This window comes from Salvia splendens, chromosome 20, assembly GCF_004379255.2.
Source record: "Salvia splendens isolate huo1 chromosome 20, SspV2, whole genome shotgun sequence".
NCBI lineage: Eukaryota > Viridiplantae > Streptophyta > Magnoliopsida > Lamiales > Lamiaceae > Salvia > Salvia splendens.
Window position 1 is genome coordinate 20,057,037 of NC_056051.1, and position 21,129 is coordinate 20,078,165.

At 34.9% G+C, this 21,129-nt stretch overlaps 3 protein-coding genes across 4 annotated transcripts; 2 read left to right on the top strand and 1 right to left on the bottom strand.

Annotated features, from left to right (window-relative positions):
* The first annotated feature begins 206 nt into the window (after positions 1–206).
* On the top strand, positions 207–6,022 carry LOC121781208 (far upstream element-binding protein 2-like). Its single transcript, XM_042178922.1, has 6 exons — positions 207–576; positions 948–1,237; positions 1,455–1,547; positions 1,621–1,692; positions 1,815–1,931; positions 4,775–6,022. The coding sequence occupies exons 1-6, from the start codon at positions 291–293 to the stop codon at positions 5,645–5,647; spliced, it is 1,731 nt and encodes a 576-aa protein (XP_042034856.1). The 5' UTR covers positions 207–290; the 3' UTR covers positions 5,648–6,022.
* A 1,418-nt stretch (positions 6,023–7,440) lies between these two features.
* LOC121782507 (serine hydroxymethyltransferase 3, chloroplastic-like) lies at positions 7,441–11,096 on the bottom strand. 2 transcript variants are annotated; one of them, XM_042180373.1, is made up of 12 exons: positions 10,910–11,096; positions 10,202–10,448; positions 9,799–9,994; positions 9,525–9,699; positions 9,317–9,434; positions 9,120–9,232; positions 8,901–9,023; positions 8,651–8,755; positions 8,457–8,543; positions 8,252–8,359; positions 7,993–8,065; positions 7,441–7,892 (listed from the first exon to the last, which is right to left on the bottom strand). In XM_042180373.1, exons 2-12 carry the CDS (start codon positions 10,416–10,418, stop codon positions 7,618–7,620), a joined length of 1,590 nt encoding a protein of 529 aa, XP_042036307.1. In that variant the 5' UTR covers positions 10,419–10,448; positions 10,910–11,096; the 3' UTR covers positions 7,441–7,617. The 2 variants fall into 2 exon arrangements, with proteins under 2 accessions (XP_042036307.1, XP_042036308.1); XM_042180374.1 differs by having other exon boundaries at positions 10,888–11,096.
* A 4,007-nt stretch (positions 11,097–15,103) lies between these two features.
* On the top strand, positions 15,104–17,302 carry LOC121780964. The gene is made up of 3 exons (XM_042178631.1): positions 15,104–15,429; positions 16,451–16,609; positions 16,794–17,302. The coding sequence occupies exons 1-3, from the start codon at positions 15,148–15,150 to the stop codon at positions 17,148–17,150; spliced, it is 798 nt and encodes a 265-aa protein (XP_042034565.1). The 5' UTR covers positions 15,104–15,147; the 3' UTR covers positions 17,151–17,302.
* The last annotated feature ends 3,827 nt before the right edge of the window (positions 17,303–21,129 follow it).

Below are 21,129 nucleotides of genomic sequence, written 5' to 3' on the forward strand. Positions count from 1 at the left end.
GCTATTTGCTTGTTTTGATGATGTGGCAGGAGGATTTTTAGTGATGATGATGTGACAGTGACTGAGCTATTGCTAGGCTATTGCTAGAATATTCGGATGGTCTAAGTCGAGCTATTGCTAGGAGGTGGGTGTGGCATTTCTATTGGGATTCACAGCCTTTTTGTCTATTTTCCACCGTACACCTATAAATACGCAGTTATACGGTTATACCAGCTCATCCATAATTCTCTCTCTTCTACCCAATCTAGGGTTTTTACGTCTCTCCTTCCCCTTTCTAATTTCCGGCAGAAATGGCAGATGAGGCTGTGTACGCTGCCGGAGGCGAATCGAACAAGCGCAAGTATGATGATTCCCCACCACCTGTGGGCCGCAGGTCGACGGGGTTCTCGTCGCCTCCCGATTCCGCTGCACCTCCTCCTTCGTACAGCAACGTTCCGCCGCCAATGAACGAGATCGAGCTGGCTAAACAGAAGGCGCAGGAGATAGCAGCGAGGCTTTTAAACAACGTCGACCCTTCGAAGAGAGCCAGAGTTGATAACGGAGCTGGCGCCGGTGGCTACGATGCTGTTGATACAGGTTGGGGCTTCTTTTGGAATACGCTTATATAGCATGATGTGTTTCTCTATCCCTCACATCCTCTTCTGCTCAGCTCTTATTGCTCTCGTAGAGTTTTTGTGCATTTGGTGTATATAGTGTACGAATTTTTTTTGATCACTCAGTTCGATCGAGCTTACACTTATTCTTTATGTATGGTGATTATTGAATTCCAATATATTTGTTGGCACCGTTGCACAATTTTTTTATTAGTTTCTAACAATGATAATTGTGATTTTTTTATCAGTGTGTAACCTTGCAAAATATTAGAAGTAGGTGTAGCTGTTATTATGATTTTCTGAATGGCCGAGGATAATTGAGGGACAAAAATGTGTGGTGTACTTTGGTTGTAGGTGTCAGCCACAAACATTCAGGTTTTGGTCTTGGTGTTCCAGCACAAAGTGCTTCGTATGGCTACCCAGGTCCGAGCAAGAAAATTGATATTCCAAATGGAAGGGTTGGTGTGATAATTGGCAAAGGTGGCGAGACTATCAAGTACCTCCAACTACAGTCAGGAGCTAAGATTCAGGTCACCAGAGACATGGATGCAGATCCTAACTCTACTTCAAGAGCAGTTGAGCTCACGGGAACTCCTGATCAGATAGCCACAGCAGAGCAATTGATCAATGATGTTCTTTCTGAGGTAATTCATGTTAGCAAGCTGTTTAATACTACCTGTTTGTGTGTTTGTCGGCCTTCTCTACTTAAGGATGTTTTATTTTGACACCCTCATGTTAACTTTAATTCGGCTTCATACATCTGCTCTGTGGTCGTGGAAGTTTGAGAAAGCAATGTGCCAGGTCACCCATATTTTATTTGATGATTTATCTGTAAAAACAGTTTGCTTTTCAATGGGACAGGCTGATGCAGGTGGTTCTGGAATAGTCTCCCGGCGGTTGACTGGGCAGCAATCTGGGGCCGATCAATTTGTTATGATGATCCCTAATAATAAAGTATGGTAGACGTTGTTGATTGGTTCTTATAATTATTTAGCCTGTAGTTTCCTTACAATGGATAAATTTTCAGGTGGGACTTGTTATTGGTAAAGGAGGTGAAACTATAAAAAGTATGCAAGCAACAACTGGAGCTCGTATCCAGGTAGGGTGGCCTGAACTATTTTGCAAAATACATTATGCTGATAGTTGCTATCGGTTTTCATAAAAATTCAACTTTCTGTATGAACTCATCATAATACCAATGTACTTTCTCACATGCTACAGGTCATACCTCTTCATCTCCCCCCGGGTGATATGTCAAGGGAGAGGACAGTGCAAATTGAAGGAACTAGCGAACAAATTGAAGCTGCAAAACAGTTGGTTGAAGAAGTTACCAGTGAGGTTTGTTCAATGGTTGTCATTTATATGTTCTTTTGTGACTTTGTTTGTTATGTTTATGTATGGAAAAGAACTGTTTATACTTCCATATTGATATCCCAGAGTCTTTGGGTTTTGTCTGTGTACATTAACATTTCACCCAATATTTTAATGTTTAATATGATACCATGTTGGTTTTCTATATGATTGCATTCTTCTTGTGTTCGTTGAGATTTAAATTCTTGGGTTTATCATTTAGTCAAAGCCTGTTGTCAATTCACAATTAATTGAAGTCTTACATTTATTTTCTTCGTCACTGTGTTGTCAATCAATGTATTACCCTACTATACATCCATTATCAATTTAAAATGTATCTGACTTGTAAGGAGAAGATTGCTCCTGTAATTCTCTCCAGTCTTCAATTATATTTCTGGCCATATCTCCAGCTGAATATATTTGAGATAAATTGCAACATATCCCGTCTGCCTTCCCTATTTTACCAATTTTGGATATAGAGACTTACAGATCCTTTGCCCCTGTCAAAATGAATCTTGGATTGCGGATCCAGCTTTTACTGCTCTTCATTCCATAAGGGAGAACTCTGTGGTACATGTTCTTATTTTTTTGGTTATAGCGTGGGTTATAGTTCCTGGTTACTTTCCACTATAGTGTATGTAGTGTCTCTGTAGTATTTTGGGTTTTATGAGCTCTTTAGGTATTATTTCCTCGATTTTGGTTACTTCCTGTTGTCTTTGTCAATACTCAATAGCTAGATCAATTTTTAATCAGTTCTGTTTCTGAGTGATAAATAAGGTTGAGATTTTTTAGGATGTTACCTATATCCTTCTTTTGATTCATTGCATATCGGATATCGGGTTTGTACGAGGCAGGTTTTGCACGGTTCGTCTCCATTAAGGTAACTAAGCAGCATGTTAAGCTTCTCGTAAAATTGAGGATATTTAAACCTTTTTGGGTTAACCATATTTGGATGGTTAAACTTTTAACTAATGTCAGACTGCCACCTGTTTCATGTGCTGGATCATAGTTTATCTTTTAGTTGATTCTCTTATCGGGGACTATCATAAAGGTTAGAAATTATTGGTGTTGCCTCAGCATGTTCTTTTATGATATTAAATCCATCTAGCACTATATTGCATTATATATTTGGGAGGATCTTCTCTCTATAAAAGCTTGGTGTTTGGTTATCACGGTGGATGCATCAGATAAATATCGGGTACAATTATATATGGTCATTAGCTTGCGATAAGTCATTGTACTAACTTGTTTTCTGCCATATGATACCTGTGAGATTTGTCTTACAACTAGGGATGTCAATTTAGCCCGCAACCCGTGGGTTGACCCGAATAGCCCGTCAAATTTATAGGGTTAGGGCTGAAAATTTCCAGCCCGATAAAATTACAGCCCGATTAGCCCGCACCCGATTAACCCGCAACCCGTTAGGGCCAGACCCGAAAACCCGATGGGCTGGCCCGGAAACCCGATAAAATTTATATTGTTCTATTTGTTTGACTCTAATTCGACACTTCATTGATTATTTTATAATACAGATTACTGAAAAAATAACTTTCCATTTTATATATTAAATATATAAATTATATATTAAGTTTTTATTAATATAATAATAGATAATGAATTAGAAACTTCAATTCACTAAAAAAATATATTTAAATTTCTAAACATGCTTTAAAATTTCTTGATGTTTATGTTTTATGTTGCATAAATCTCAAATATTAGTATTTGATCATGTTAATATTTGAGTTTACGCATATATCTCAAATTTATCATAATTAAATATTTTACATTTTATAAATATAACTAATTTTCACCATTATTTATTGGATTGACCGCATGTTAATTTTATCGGTAGCAACCCGATTAACCCGATGAGCTAGCCCGAAACCCGAGTTTTTAGGGTTAGGGCTGAACTTTTATAACCCGAAAAAATAACAACCCGATTAGCCCGCACCCGATTGACCCGCAACCCGAATAGGGTTGGCCCGAAACCCGGTGGGCTGGCCCGATTGACATCCCTACTTACAACCATATCTGTTTGTTTTTATATGTTCATGGGATTTCGCTTGAAGAAACTGTTTAAATAATTTGTTGTTGTGAGAATCTAACTTCTATCATATTGAACATGATTACAATTTTGTTGAAGGAACAGTATAATGTTATATTGCCCGCTGTGAGTTATCTACTAGCTGTTTATTATATTGTTCTTATCCCCTACCCCAAGATGATTTGCTTATTGGACTTGATGAGGTAAAGTTAAAAATAATGATATTAACATATCTTGCCGTTTCTCCTATCCTGGTTCTATGTTAGTTTTTGATCAAAGCCTTTGAGTTGAGTTGACAATATTGAATAAATAATTGTAGAACATATTTCTCAGCTTCTGGTTTTACGAATGTCTGTATTGATTCTTCACCTAGTAACTGAATGGATTATCCTATGTTATTTAGATAAAGTTTTCCTTGTATATACTGGATTTTGCTGTGCACCTTTAGTTCCTCTTCTGCTATAGATGTATAGCATTTGCTATTTTGTTGTACCCATTCACTTCGAATAGGGAGAGGATGGGCTTCAGCAGGAGTTATCCAATAATACGACTCAACAAGTACGGTATGTAGGTGTCTAATCTTTGTCTTCATGCAACTCTCTATGAGTGTAGTGCTCAGTATATGAGGTTATTATGTTACTTGTTTGATCTTGTATATATATGTTGATACATTACTTTGTGCCTCGCTTACCATTTTGAATTATATGTTAATTTTTATCCATATATTGTTGCTAGTCTTGTTGAAAAATCAGTTCTAGGTTCATTTGTCATAACAATTTTTGTGCAGAACCGCATGAGAGGTCAATCGATGTCTGGAGGGTATTCCCAGCAAGGTTATCAAGCTAGGCCACCTACTAACTGGGGACACTCGGGCCCAGCTGGGCAACAACCTGGTTATGGCTATGTCCAGCCTGGTGCATACCCTGGTCCACCACAATATGGCATGACTCAACCACCGTACTCTGGTTATCCTCCTCAAGCCACATCCGGTGGGTATGGAGCTAGCTGGGATCAATCATCAACTGCTCCTCAAAATCAGCAAGCTGCTCAAGGAGGTGCCTATGATTATTACAACCAACACGCACCATCCCAGCAACAGCAAGCTCATGGGGGGACTACTGCCCCGACCGATGCTTCGGGCTATGGCTACAGTCAGGCCGCCTACAGTCAAGGACAAGGCGGCTACGGCCAAGATGGTTATGGTGGTTATCATGGAGCTCAATCTGGTTACGGCCAGCAACAGCAGAATCCTAGTGCTGGATATGATCAACAGCAGCAAAGCTACAACTCTGCCTATCCAACACCCGATGGTCAAACTCCTTCATATGGAACACAAAGCGACCCCAATCAAGCACCTGCGTCTGCGCAGTCATACAACGCCGGTGGTCAACCCAGCCCAAACCCAAATTATCCACATCAAGCTTCCAGCCAGCCCGGTTATGGAGCACAGAGTGGCTACGGGACCCAACCACCCTATGGAAACTATGCGACACCTCAGTCTCAAAAGCAAGGCAGTCAGCCCACTGCATATGCACAGCCTCAGCAATCACCTAGTGCACAAGGTGGTGCATATGCTCAGCCTGGATATCCTCGTTCTCAGCCCCCACCTGCCCAGGCTAGCTATGCTCACGCAGATTCAGGTGCCCAGCGACCTCCATAGTCAGGTTACCCAGCAGCAGCAGCAGGAGCAACTCAACCTGGCTACGGTCAACAGCAGCCTGCACAATATGGTAGTGCTTATGACGCCACCCCGCCTCAAGCAGCCCAATCCACCGGGGCTGCCAAAGCATCGCCTCCCAGTTGATGAGTAGAGTAGAGTCAAGTCGTGTTTTTCATGCTCTTATATTGTTGTATTTGTTATGGCTCGTATGATATCGTGTTCTAACTAGGTTTCTAGTGTACAATGGATCCTTTCTTGTTTTTTTTGTTACTGAGTTGCTACAACTGGAAATTGTGTTGAGCGCAGATTTCTCATCATAGCATTGTTTTCAAATATTATTTGGTCATTCAGATGCCATGAACATTTAAATCGTCATGTCCTGCCTTGGTTTTTAATTCTGTTTAAATGAATTCTACTTTGTTCTTTTTAAGATTGTGCTTTGAGGATTTTCTAAGAAATTTGAATGTATACACATTCACAAAGTTTCTACCATCAAGTTGGTAGTTAATGAGATGAGGTATTTTGCAAATTTGTCTTAAACTAGAATATATCACCATAGTTTCTGCATATATTGTGGCTAGTTTCTGCATAGTATATTATAGTAGAAAACATGTAGGAAATAGAATACAAATAACATAACTATTGCTCTAAGCCTCTAATGTTGTCTACTGCAGAAACAAATAAAACAAGCACAAATGCAAAAGATGGGTTTCGAGGGATACTCAAGTCAACAAAGCAAGCACAAGAAACATAGCAACAAAATTGCATTGAACTTATCTGAATCGAATCAATGTTCTCTTCATCTGAAGATTTATAATTACCTATTATAGTTAAAAAAAGTCCATAGGGTCCTTGTCCTTGAAAGGGCAAGGGATCGTAAAAGAATCCATTAGTTGCTCGTTTATAAGTAGTTAATCTAAAAGCGGTTACATACACGATTCTTGAATGCAGAGGTGAGGAGGAGGACGAAGATTGTATCAAGATGAGTTTGTTCGCGAATTTATTTTGAGCCTTGTCTGAGCTGAGGGGGTGGTGTTGGCATTCGATGCAGGCAATGGCAGTGCTTCGAACAGACCGTGTCTTGCTCCCCAGCCAACCACACGCCCGTGCAAGGATTTGTGTCTCTGCCACCAATTGTCTGATCAGCAGCTTCAATCTTCTTTGCTATTGATGGCATAATTATCGTTGAAGGTGAAAGCAAGCAGGGAAGCCAAGGACAGCAGAGAGGAAACAAGCAAACAAGGCAGAGAAACGTTTTCCGTTAACAAGAGCGCATTTCAAATTAGTTGCAATCTAATAGGAAGTTGTGTTCTGCTAGAGGCAGTTATTCCATCAGCATCAGTTGGGGCTGTCCCCGAGCAACCTCCTGATTATGTGCAACTACGCGAAGGGAGAGGGCATCCGCAACACGACAGAGTACATGGTGGAAGTAGCGATGGCAGGCTCGTGGTGGACCCCAACATCTTCCTCGAGATCCACCTCCCAAATGCCAAGGTGCCTAGACAATGCAGGAGACGGGATCATGACCCGGCGGATGCTAGCACTGTCCACGCTCAGCAAGCAACAAGAGCCTAGTGGAAGGCTTGATCTAGGCCATGTTGGCTTTAGGCATGTCAATCGCAACGTGAACTCACTCCTCTAAGAGGAATTCTCAATCATTTCGAGTAATATTGTGCAGATATAGAGCAGATGATTTCAAATGCTGCCATTTGTCAGCATTCATGTTTCTGTGTTTCTATAATCAAAAGCAATTGTATTGTGCGTGTGTGAAAGAGAGAGACGAACAGAGTGCATGGCTATCACAAAATTTTGGATAAAGATGAAGAACACAATGTAGCTTCGAGAATTACCACATTCAAAGCAACAAAACCGTGGAGTTGTTTTCTACTGTCTGATCAAATGAAAATCAAGAAAAAGACCTAATTTAGCAATAGGGAAAGTGAGGAGTACAGCATTTGCCTCATTTATGTTCACAGGCCAGGAATGGGGAATTGAGTTGTCAGTGCCTCAACTCTTCTTTGCAGATCCGACACTCGGTTGGCCAATGGGAAGCTCGGAGAAGTCACAAATTTCATGAAATCCTGGAGCTTGGTGCCTGAAGCGGACTTCTTTGCTTCCAGAGTGATCTGCACACCTTCGTGGATGAAGTCTGCAACCGAAACAAACTCATTTTCACTGAATCCCCGGGTAGTCATGGCAGGTGAACCTATACGTATGCCACCAGGCACTAGTGCACTTTTGTCACCTATATAGAGAGACAAGGGAGTAAGTAACAGACTTAAAAAAATAAAAATAAAGGAACAGATACTGTAGCTTGATACAAGAAGTCAAAACTGTACACTTACCGGGCACGGAGTTTTTGTTGAGGGTAATAGATGCCATGTCAAGAATTTTCTCCACTCTAGCACCATCAATGCCCTATTCGAACAACGATGTATTAATATCAACAACTTATTGCTTAAATCCTTAAACTAAAGTGGAAATTTAGAAAAACTTGGTCAACTACTGGAACATGTGATCGTGGTGATTAATTGGAAGAGACAACTCAAGTTGAGAGTCAAAGGGCATAATACTAAAGGGAGAAGATGGAAGTTTCATGCTTACCAAGGGACGGAGATCCACAAGAACCAGATGGTTATCACTCCCTCCAGAAACCAATTTGTATCCCAACTCTGTTAATCGAGATGCTAGAGCTCTGCAGTTCGAGACCACCTGTGGGGGGAATATTAGTGTCAAAATGTGCAAGCCTTTTTTTGCTTACGACAATTATTAACTTATTACTATTATTAAAATAACTCCGAGTGCATACCTTGCTTTGATAAGCCTTGAATTCTGGAGATTTTGCATGCTTCAGACAAACAGCAAGCCCCCCAATCGTATGATTATGTGGACCTCCCTGCCCAAATTTACAAGTGGATCGTTAGACCAAGAATGATATGCATCTATCAAGAAAGGATTGATATCCATTAACACAATGACCAACAAAGCAGACTATTCACAGACCTGCAATCCTGGAAAAACGGCATTGTTAATTGCAGTTTCTAGATCAACTCCTAGAACAGGTTCCTTCTTGAAAAAGATCATGCCACCTCGAGGACCCCTGAGAGACTAGAGAAATGGAAAATAGACAATTAAATGAAAGCCTACTCAAGTAAAAGTGGCAGCTTCTAAGCTCGTAGATGTGATTAAGACACTGTGTCCAATTTTCTGGGTCAAGCTTGTACAACAAGACAAGATAAGAATCAACATTAACCTTGTGTGTTGTTGTTGTTACAATGTCACAGAACTCAAAAGGATTAGCTACAACAGATGCAGAAACAAGCCCACTGATATGAGCCATATCCATCATAAGGAAAGCACCTGCAGCATCTGCAATCTTCAAGTTGAATCGAGAAAAATAGTAGATGTTATCGAGCAGACAAGAAGAAGTAATACAATAGAATATCTGAATCATTTACGTGGGAATTTGTACCTTTCTCATGCGAGGATAGTCAAAATCTCGAGGATAAGCACTAGCGCCTGCAATAATAAGCTTTGGACGGAAAAGGGCAGCTGTTTTCTCAAGCATATCATAGTCAACAAGGCCTGTTTAAACAAAATTTCAAAGCTGTAGTTAATATGTGAAAGTGATCAACCCTAGACCATTCTAACGAAAGAAAATAAGAAGACCTGTAGTCTCATCCAATCGGTAGGGCATTGATTCAAAATATATTGAGGTTCCAGAAACCCGTCTCTTGGCAGTCATGAAACCATGTGACAAGTGTCCACCATGCGGTAAATCCAATCCCTGATGTCAATTCAAAACCATCAGATTAATTGTTAGCTCTAAATGCATGAAAAGCAAAGCAAAGTGCCTGAAAGACAGAATCTCATTTACCATTATACGGTCATGTGGGTTAAGAACCGCTGTGTAGACCTCAAAATTAGCAGGTGAACCAGACAGCGGCTGGACATTCACACCCCATTTATTTCCATCCAAATTAAAAGCTGCCAGAGCCCTCTCTTGACAAAGAGTCTCTAGTTCATCAATGAACTCATTGCCACCATAATATCTGAAGCAAAATATGATCAGATAAGTTGAATCCTAGCAGAATGCTAAGCAATGCGAAAGTGTAGTTTGAACTCCCCTTAAAATTAAATTCTAATCATACCTTTTGCCAGGTAATCCCTCAGAGTACTTGTTAGTGAGGCAAGAACCAACTGCTTCCATCACAGCTCGAGAAGTAAAATTCTCTGAAGCAATAAGTTCCAAGCTTCTAAATTGACGATTCTTCTCCTTGTTAATAATGCTGTGAATCTCTGGATCAACTTCTTCCAAGCCATTGTCCACAAAGCTGCTCGCAGCTCCTAATCATTTCAATTCATGACAACAAAACAACTTCTAACTTCAACCAAACCAAAAAAGGAAACAATTTGTTTGTTCAATCACTTTACAAAGCATAACAATTGAGATGCAATCCATCACAACAACACATGCAGATACTAAGAGAACGGAAGGAAAAGGAGCATTCCACAGTATCTTGTTCCACAAAAGCTGCTACACATAAACAATACCTCCAATTTCAGGTACAGGAACAGATGCAGAAGAGGGCGGCCTCCCAGTGACTAAGCTCCCTTCAAGTTGTGATGATCTACAAGGCTTGAACGAACTCATTCTAACATGACTCGGGCTTCCAATGGCACCCATCCAGTTTGAAGGGAATGCTGATATCTTGGTTGCAACAGGCTGCTGAATGGAATTCATGATTGCAGACCCACCACAAACCTGCATGCTCTCTCTCCCGCAGCAGTGATAATTTTCCTAATTCAAATGAAACATTCCATCAAGAACACAATCATTTCAAAGGCCTCAATATAACCTCAGATACCTGACATTAACATTTACGTGTACAATTATTCCATATTAACACAATAGTTTGTCTTCAATTCTCTGAATTAACATCTGAATTTTATCCAATCCATCACAATAACAATAGGCAAATTCATTTCAAATTAGATAAAATACTACTCTTTTTTGTTTTTTTCAAAAATAAGCTGTTGAAGTTGAACAGCTCAAAATCAGCAGAGAACAATCCATAGCAACTCAACGTTCAACTCTCGAAGCCAACAGAATCAATAACCCCAGGAAAACAAATGAAAATGTAAACAAAGCCAAAACCTTTAATCGTCTTGCTTCAGATAAACGAAAACTGCTAAAGAAATAGTACAAACAACGAAAAATAGAAAATTAAAAATAATACTTATTGATCTAGGCAGCAATACCAATATCTCCTTGTCGTTGTATCGAAAGAGAAACAATTAATCCAATAAACTGAATGTCTGATTATGCAAGTGTGAGTGAGAATATAAAACCTAGCTGCGCAGTTTAAAACGCGCGCCGCTCATAAGTTATTCGGCGGCGTATTATTTATTTAGTTTGTAGAGTACTAAGATAATTTATGTTCTAAAATCTATCGAGTTCAATTGCTAAATGGCGTAGTATAAGATAATATTGATATATAGTAATACGAGTAATAAAAATATATTCAAATGAAATGTGTATTTATAAAGAATTAAATAGTCACCGAATGGAAATGGGATGAATTATCGTATGATACTTATATGGAGTATTGCCATTATGAAATAAAATTAGATGTTTGCCACGAATCAAGCTTTTAAACAAGGGATAACCAATCAAATGATAATTCATTCCTTCGGCCATGGGGAGATGACCCATTTTTTAGGCAGAGATTTTGTGCATTCTTATTTTATATGTTAAATAAAATAAAATAAAAATAAAGTAAAATAAATGCATTGTATATTTTTTAATAATGAATCATTTTAGTTAAAATAAGTCGAAATATGCCATCCCGGTTAAAAAATAAATAAATGTGAATTTTTGTAATAATGAATAATTTTATTTGAAACAAGTCCAAAATCATTTTATTTTAATAATGAGTTTTGACCATAATTTAGAATATTCATCAATTTTTTGGATATGAATTTGAAATGTTGATAAGTTTTGGACTAATTGAAGTGTTTTCTTAGTATCACAGTTACCTTATTATTAAGCAATAAACTAAACAAATACTTAATATGGAACTATAACAGTTACCTAATGAATTGAGCACTGCACCAATATGATATATAGATGATCATATGGAACTATGGAAAATTTCAAAATATTAAATGATGTTAATACAGCAGTTACGTTTGATTGCGGGAGTTTTTTACAACTAAGAATAAAGCAATATAGATGATCATAGCAATATAGATGATCATAGCAATTAGATAATTGATATAATAACTTTAATGCAATTGCAATCACTAATAATAATGGACAATCAAACTTTGCGCATTAAACTTAGCCGTTATAAAAACTCAATGAATTTCTAGGCCTTTTTTCTTCCCACACATTAATCTCATTAATTTTTTTACTACTTGCAACTTTTTCTCCTCTATAAATATCGTTCAATCATCATACATCATCAAATCATTCAGCTCTTATAAATAAAATATCGATAGAAAAACACTACGACTTTCTCCACTAAGTGACCGTTTCCATCGAACTCGAGCCTGGCAGCGTGTATCAAAGTGGCGATGAAAATTTTTGGCAAAGATTTAATTTACAACTTAAGGTAATTTATTAAATATTTGTAATTCATTAGTAACACATTAGTGATTTGATTAATTTTCATGCTAATGACATTCTCCTGAAATCCATTCTTATTTGATTTGATTTTCCAGAATAATCGCTTGGCCACATGTTATGTTCTATATACTGAGGCTACTTATAGTATTTAGCAACAATTGATTTTATGAATTAATTATTTCTCCATTTGTAATTTCTCTTTGTTTACATTTTTTATAAAGGTAGTTATATTTTATTTTATGAAAAATTTGTTTTCAAAACTATAAATAATTTTATTAAATTATTTTTAGCGTATTTTGAATTTATTTATTTAGTCGTTTAAAAAAATTAGGGTGGGATAATATATTATTCTGAAATCATTATGTAATGTAAGTTATTATTTATCAGCTATATTAATAACGACATGATATAGGTGGTTTATTAATTTGTTCATTTATTTGTATTTGTGAATTGCTATGATTTCACGCATGTAAATATTAAAGTAAACAAATACGTATGTGTACCTTTTTATTAAAAAGTTTTGGTAGAGATCGAAGGTATTCTAAATTATGTGTGTTTTGTGTACGGTGTTCAGTTTCGTAACTCACAAACTCATGGTTTTAGAGGTGATTAGGCCAATATTTTTTGTGAATTAAGGTATTTATTATAGGTTTTCACCCATTTAGTCATTAATTAGATGAAATAATGAGTTTGTTGGAGTTTTGAAGTGAAAACAGGCAAAATGGAGCGAACGAGGCTGACTCCAAAGAGAAGACTCGGCCGGGTGTTTTCCATTTCACGAAAAATTCGGTTGGGTGTTTTGTATCAGAAATCGGGTTCCAGAGAGAAGACCCGATCGGGTGTTTCACCACTTATAGATCACCCGACTAGAACTACATTACTGGTTTCAAGAGCAACATTATGAAGTTACAATTTTTCTTATATGCAATTTTTCTTAGGCATATTAGAATTTCATTGGCTATTGAAAAAAACTTGAATTTCATAAAACAATTAAATTGAAGCATGGAATTTGAAAACCTGCTAATAATGATGCATTGCTTTCCACGTCTATTGCTTGCGCAACATGAAGCATGGAGTTTGTGAGAAAATTAATAATATAATACAAATTTATTTAATTCAATCATTTAATTTTCTTTCTCATTTTAGCGTCTTTTCATATTTCATTACTTTGATTAATAATAAAATATAAAATACAATCCAATAAAATTTAACCGTAGTTAATAACGTATTGATATAAAATTTAAAATTGCCAATTTATGGGGTCTCAATATTGAGGAAATTAAAAAGTTTTATTTAATTCTAATCATTAGTGGACAAAATGAAAAGTGTTGGTTTTTACTAATTTTGATAGAGGTTTCAATATCCCCATGATATTAAAGTATCTACATTGGTGTTAAAGTATTTTATACAATTATATAAGATCCATAATGCTATTTATGGACATTTAATATTGTCATTGATTGGTATTTATAAGTATGAGGAATAACGACCTTTTGTTGTATGAGTATGCGGATTAACCGAAAGGTTGTAAAGTAAATTATGAGATTATTGCTTCAATGGCCTTCCATTTCATTTTCCAAAATTTATTATACATTTATTCGTTACTCATTTCATACAAATACAATGACGGAAATTATTGTCATTCATTTTCCAAAATTTGATAACATTTACGTAACGCTTAGTTTTTAATTTTTGGGAAATTAAAAGGTTTTAAAATTTTTAATAATAGGTGAAGAAAGTGAAAAAGTTTTGAGGAGTTATCTTCTATTTTTTGGACTATAAATATATTACATTTGGTAATTTATCCACTCACATATTTTTTTTCGTCACGTTTTTCACTCCCTCCATATTTTCCAATACTCTTCATATTGTTTAACATGAAGTTATGATATTCTTTTTATTTTTTTCTATTATTAAAGTTTGTTTTAAAGTGATTAACAAAGTAAAATTGAACTGGGACGGATGGAGGATTTTATTTATACTTGGCTCTTTTATTGGTCATGATGATTATATTTAACGTTAAGGGTTTAGGATTTATGTTTCAAGGTTTGAGTTTTTAGCGTATTAGGGTCACTATATTGCAATGTAATGAAGCTCGACTATGATAAAGTATAGTACTAATTTAAATGGATACAGAATACAAAAAAGATTACACACAATTTTGTGACAATATTATTTTGCGTCGACGCTTTTATACTTCAAAATACCATTTTAAAACTGTTTTGAGGTTTGAAAAACTATCGTCCAATTTTAAAACTTGCAATACTACCAATTTGTTTTCGGAATCAAAACTTGATCTTTTGTTAATCAATAAACAATTTAGAATCGTATGATAAAAAAAAATTTCGGCGTGCATCGCACGTGGGTTAAAACTAGTTTCGGTTAAAATATGAGAGTTAGATATGAGTCATAACCTTTAGTCACGGGTATATATAGCAACCAAATTATCCTAAAAAATATTCATTTCTGATTGTGATGCTTGTGAAGCAATTACATTATTCATACAAAATGTTTTATCACTATTTCATATTAATATAGAAATTTTGAAGTTTGTATACAAATAGTTTCATATTTACGTTTCATTCTAGTAATAGTATATTTTGTAGTACAGTATGTTTTAAATCCATTAGCTTTTTATTAGTTAATGTAGTAGGAGTATAAAACACAAAATAATGATATAAAAGATTTTATATCAACACAAAATAGTGATGAACTTTGATTTAAAATGTTGAAACGCTCTACACATTGACAAAAAGTTACATTGTCTAATTATAATTGATCGAAATGTAAAATGAAAAAACAAAATCTGAACGAATAACAATAATTTAAAATAAGAAACCAAGAAATCAATCAGAAACCCCAGCGAAAAATGGAGGTCGCAGAGGTCAGGAGCTCAAATCCACAGCCTGCTGTTCACGGCGGTGGCGGATACACTCTCCCCGCTGTCCGATTCTCAAACGAGGACATTCTATTTTGCATTGATATCGGCCGCGAAACGTTGGCGGAGATGAAGTTGAACGGCCCCAACGGTCGCCCCTACACCCGATTGGATTCCATAAAGCAGGCAATTATGCTATTCGTCCACTCCAAGCTCACCATCAATCCCGATCACCGTTTCGCATTCTCCGCCCTCGGCAAATCCACCTATTGGGTACCATTTCTGTGCCCTTCTCAGTTATAATTAGTTCATTAATTACTGCGCTGTAGTCGATTTTAGGGTTAAATTGATTCTGTTTCTAGGAAATTGGAAGCTTCACCTATTAGCTTAGTTGGTGAGAGTTCACATTGAAGCATAACCTGCGTATCACTTGAATTAGTGCCTGATTACTTTTGTTATGGTGATAAATTACGTATTATTCTGAATTACAGAAGAGCAACGGTTATGATTCTTTTCTGAGCTAAGAGGTTTTAGGATTGAGAATTTTTTTTGTGTGTGTTTGCTATCTGGTGCTAAGGCTGTATGTATTTGTTTTTGGCTTGTTACTGAGTGTATGATGTGTATCACTAATTTAAAAGATAATGTTGCTTCAGTTGTGCATTTCGTGTGAATGTGTGCTGCACAGCTTTATATGCTGGAGATGTTCACAATGCTTTTGTTAATCCACGGATAAGATATTTTCAGATGCATTCTGGTTTATAAGTCACTGGTATAGGAATGTGCAAAATTTTGTGATATGGTGTATGTGGTTGAGTGGCATGGCTGCCACGTTGATGAGAATCACGCCTCTTTTCTTGTAGTGGTTGTGAATGTGATCCATGTATGTTGGGATTCTACTTGTTATCAGTTTTGAAAATGTTAAAAGTTCTGGGGCACATTTTACTCTGGTAGTATTTTTTTTTTGTTGATGGAAGATTAAATTTGCTGCAAGATGCATTTGGAATTTTGGATATAAGAGTGCTAGTTTGTTTTAATGTTGGAATCAAGAGGGCAGGATCATGACATATATTGAAGTAACTTGAGTTTGAATCTTTGTTATCTGGTAGTATATACAATCAAGATGTTATAATTTGAATAGACATCCTCGATATTGGGTAGCTAAATATCCAGCATGAATGCTATGATTTTTGCTCCATGACACTATTTGTCGCTTGTTACCCGCAGTCATTATGTTATTTATTCTACTCTTATTTGATCATATTCCCTGATTTTGTCCTGTTTCTTCATTGTGAAGCTCCGGAAAGAGTTCAGTAGTGAAGTTGATGCAGCACTTTCCGCTCTACGAGGTCTATCAGTGGATTCATCCACCAGCCATGCAGATCTCACTCAGCTTTTCAAAGTAGCAACTCACGAAGCTAAAAAATCTCGTGCACAAAATCGGATATTCCGTGTGGTCAGTGACTATCATGAACTCACATTATCCTCGTACATTTATGACATTGAGCAATCCAACCATCTCCCCCCCTCCCCTCTTACTCTATGTCTGCCTATTTTATGAAAGCGCATTTAGATTGCTGTAGTTGTGGGATCAGTTTTGCCCAATGCTTATGCATAACCTTTTGGCTTTCTTGTTTCAGATCTTGATCTACTGTAGGTCATCCACGCCGCCAAAATCCCAGTTGCCTTCGACTCTGAAGCTCTTCACCTTGGATGTGATGTACCTCCACGACAAACCCGGACCGGATAACTGTCCACAAGTGGTGTATGATACACTAGTTGACGCACTCGAACGAATCAGTGAGTTCGAGGGCTACATCTTTGAGAGCGGTCAAGGACTGACACGTGCCCTGTTCCGTAACATGTGTCAGCTGTTATGTCATCCTCAGCAGCGTTGTATTCAGGACGAGCTGGACCTGCCCAAGTCTCTGGTGAAGAAGTCTCCTGCAGCTGATGCATCGCAAGGGGATGAAAACGCAGTCGTCTCCATCCAGTGATGCAGAAATGGTAACTCTCTTTTTTTGCTGTCGACTTATCCTGTAAGTTTCTGCACCAAAATGCTGTGATTTATCTTTCTGGATTTTGTCGTCAACTTAAGATTCAGATTCTCGATCGCTTAAGATGCTCGAATGTAGCACAATGCCTTTTAGCTCTGGATTCTCCATTGCATAATCGTGCTGGTTGTGATATTACATAATCTCGATTGTGGACGTGAATATTCAGATAAGCATGAGCTGAATGCACCTCTTCTGCGTCGAGTTATGTAATAGCACAACACATATAATGAGACATTTAAGTGAACATTAAAAAATGGCAATATGAAACATTTGTTGGCGGACGGATGGAGTAAGAGCATCTCCAACAGTACTGCAAAACTTAAAATGCAGTAGGAAAATACCTCCAAACAGTACTGCAAAACCAATCCTATTATAGGTTTTTTATGAAAAAATACATATCTTTAGGTTTGCACTAAAACTATATCAAAAACACATTTTAGATTTTGATTTATTGCATTCAAGTCCAAATCATTTTATATTTATCAAATGAACAAGGGAAGGACGAGAAATAAAAATACAAGAAAAGGAATGGAAAAAACTTACAGTAGTTTCAGTAAAACACACGCGGACAGCAGGTTGGAGAAGAAGATTACAAATAAAAACCAAAATAATTCTATTAATGTTACTCCATTTAATTGTTGATTAGTGGGCTGGCCCATATCTTTATACACGTTTTTTTATAAAGTTGTCCAAAGCAAAGACTAAAAATCTAAAATATGATTAAGAATATTAAAAATAAAAAGACTCAACCTAATCAAAATAAAAATATGCATAAAACGATACGTGACCTAGATAAAATAAGATTAAGAAGATACAATAAACTAAAACGTTATATTAATAAGCTAAATACGTAAAAAAAACAGAAAGATAAATAATTAAAATTACACGTTTTTAAAATAAATAATAAATTTTATATATAGTCATATTAATTAATAAGTTTTATTATGTTATTTAATATAATTTAATTTAATTAAAGTTATCGACAAATTGCTATGGGGTTAATGTGTAATTTAGATAAAATATATAGATGTGATTGAAAATATAAAAAGTAATTGATTGGAGAATATTCTTTTTAGTTTGAGTTTAGTTTAAATGGTTGGAGTAAAATCAATATTAGTGTGGAATTTACCCTAAAATGAGTTTGAGTTAAGGCCATGTTTGGTTGACGGGAAAGTAAAGTTGGCAAGAAAAATGATTCCTGAGAAAATGAATCTCCGGAATATGATTCCTAATAATTTTACTTTCCTGTGTTTGGAGAAAACATCAAAATTTTAAATTTTATATTAGATTTGAACACCAAACTAAAAATATACTCCTACTTATTATTATTTTTATTTATAAAAAAGAATAATAATAATATAAAATTTTAAATTAATTATTAATTAAAATGATATTAATTATATTTTTATTTATTATTAGTTTAAATATGGATTATATATCATAATATATAATAATATAATTACAGTTATAGTTACATGGAGTATTATAATCATAAATGATATAATAATAAATATGATTATGTAATTATAATTATAATATTTACTAATATTATATCTGAATAAATTTTATAATTTGAATTTCACTATGACTTTATTGATTAATTATTAATTTATAAAATAATAATAATTATTTATTATTATATAATTTATATTATGTATTTATATTTAATTATTTAATAAACTATTAATTATTATTATGATAATAACAAATATATATTATAATAATATAGCTAAAATTATGATAATTTTAATTATAGTTATTTATACCGAAATTAAGTAGTACTCTGTATGATTTATAATTTTATATTAGTTTTAATACATTGTAAATAATAATAATAATAATAATAATAATAATAATAATAATAATAATAATAATAATAATACATTAAATATGTAAGAATCCTAAAACTGAAAAAAAGAATAACTAAGAAAAGTTAGGATTCAGAATCCTGGAAAGTTGTACTAACTTTTCTTGTTCTCGGGATTCTGATTACTTTTTCAGTTAGATTAAAAATCGAAATAAACACAAGAATTTAAAATTTATGAAATCAATTTACTTTCCAAGGTAAAATTATGATAACCAAATGTGGTATTAGTGTAATGGTTGGAATAACCATCCGGAAGTTATTGCCGCGCAACTTGGCGGTGCCAAAATTCTGTGGCAAAGGCGGAAAACAAAATTCATTGAAATACTATACCTTTATTTGCAGGCTATGATTAATTGATTTGGGCTCAATATTGGGCCTGTGAATATTTAATGGGTCTTAATTTTTATTGGGTCTGATTGTTACAAATGGGTTTTACACTATAAGCCTAACACCAAAAAGGACTAAATCCTATTTGCTTTAGAAAAATGAACGACCAACTCTCTGTATAATAGTACTCCATCCTTTTCTTCATAATAGTTGACTTATTTTTTTTATTTTAGAATTTTTTTATAGTTGAGTTATTCTTATATATGGTAATAATTAACTCATTTTTTTTCTTTTTGCTTCATTCTTTCTATTTTATTCACTTTTTTATTTTATTTTATTTTATTTCTCTTTTTTCCTGTGTTTACTTTATTACCTACTCAATTAACATACTAAACATTCACTTCTTAAATTTCGTGCCAAAAATCAACTATAAAGGAACGGAAAGAGTACTCATTTAAAGAGTCTCGCTATTATATGAAATATGGTTTAAAATGAAAAAAAAATGTAAATGAGCTTTTTTAACTACGTAGCTACCAAAATAGCGAAGTGAAACATTATATTGCAGCTGGATAGAAACATGGAGTGGATTACCTATATAACTAAAAATGACGGAAATAAACATCAATATAGTTAAATATTGATATTTGTTTACGTAACTTAATCAAAACCAGTTCTGGTTAAAAAGTTATGATGTAATCTAAGTCCACCTATGATTTAAGAATACCTCAAAAAAACATTTTAAAATCCGTGTAGAATTTCTATTATTTACCTTTTCCTTAATGAATGCAAATGAATATTGTTTTTTCTCCCTAGTCAGTTAGTTATTCCTTTTGTGACTAATAAACTAAAAGATGTGTGAAAATCTTAAATTGCGTCTTATAGCATTGTGATGGTGGAATTTTATGTTATAATAAAATAGCCCCCATTGCAATAATCTGTGAGATAATATACATATTTAACAAGGTTTGGTTGGTAAAGTATTATAAAGGTTTTTTATGCGTGTTAGCTCAAAGATTATGATAGGCTGCTTCTATTAGAAAAATAAGGCGAAACTATTAGAAAAATAAGGTTAAATCTGTTATGTGGTTGGTGGTGCTAAAATTGGTTTTGCATGTTTATTAATACAGTAAGTAGCACTACTATATTTTTAATTATTAGTGTGAGTGACCTAACTAGTTATTGCCAATAAAGCCCAATATTTGTAACAATTTTTTAAGGAATATTTGTAACATATTAACCGGATATAGAAAGCAAAAAAGATAGGATGGTTGTTGTATACTAATTGCCATGACCCCATTAATTAATATGTACTCCAACAAGCAATGGAAAACACCACTACTGATTTGTGCCTCGTCTAATGTGTTTGTCTTTTATAGACGATATATTAACATTAATTATTAATTATGGAGGGGTGAGATTTAACCATAACTTACCCATAAAATATTTTTTGGTAAAAAGAAATTATACCTTAATAATTGTATCGTATCAATATGGGTTTATTGAATTTACATTAACTATATGATTATATATCGAGTTTGTGTATTGTTGATACGGTAGTTTGATTTTTTAAAATACAATTATGTTATTGGGAAAAAAAGGTTCGTAACAAATGAAAATTGATTATGTTCGTTGAAACAAAAAAAACTTAACTATCAAATAAATGTTGCGTAGTAGGAGTGTCAATTTAGTGTTAATCTACCACCGCTTGATAAATATCAAAGAGAA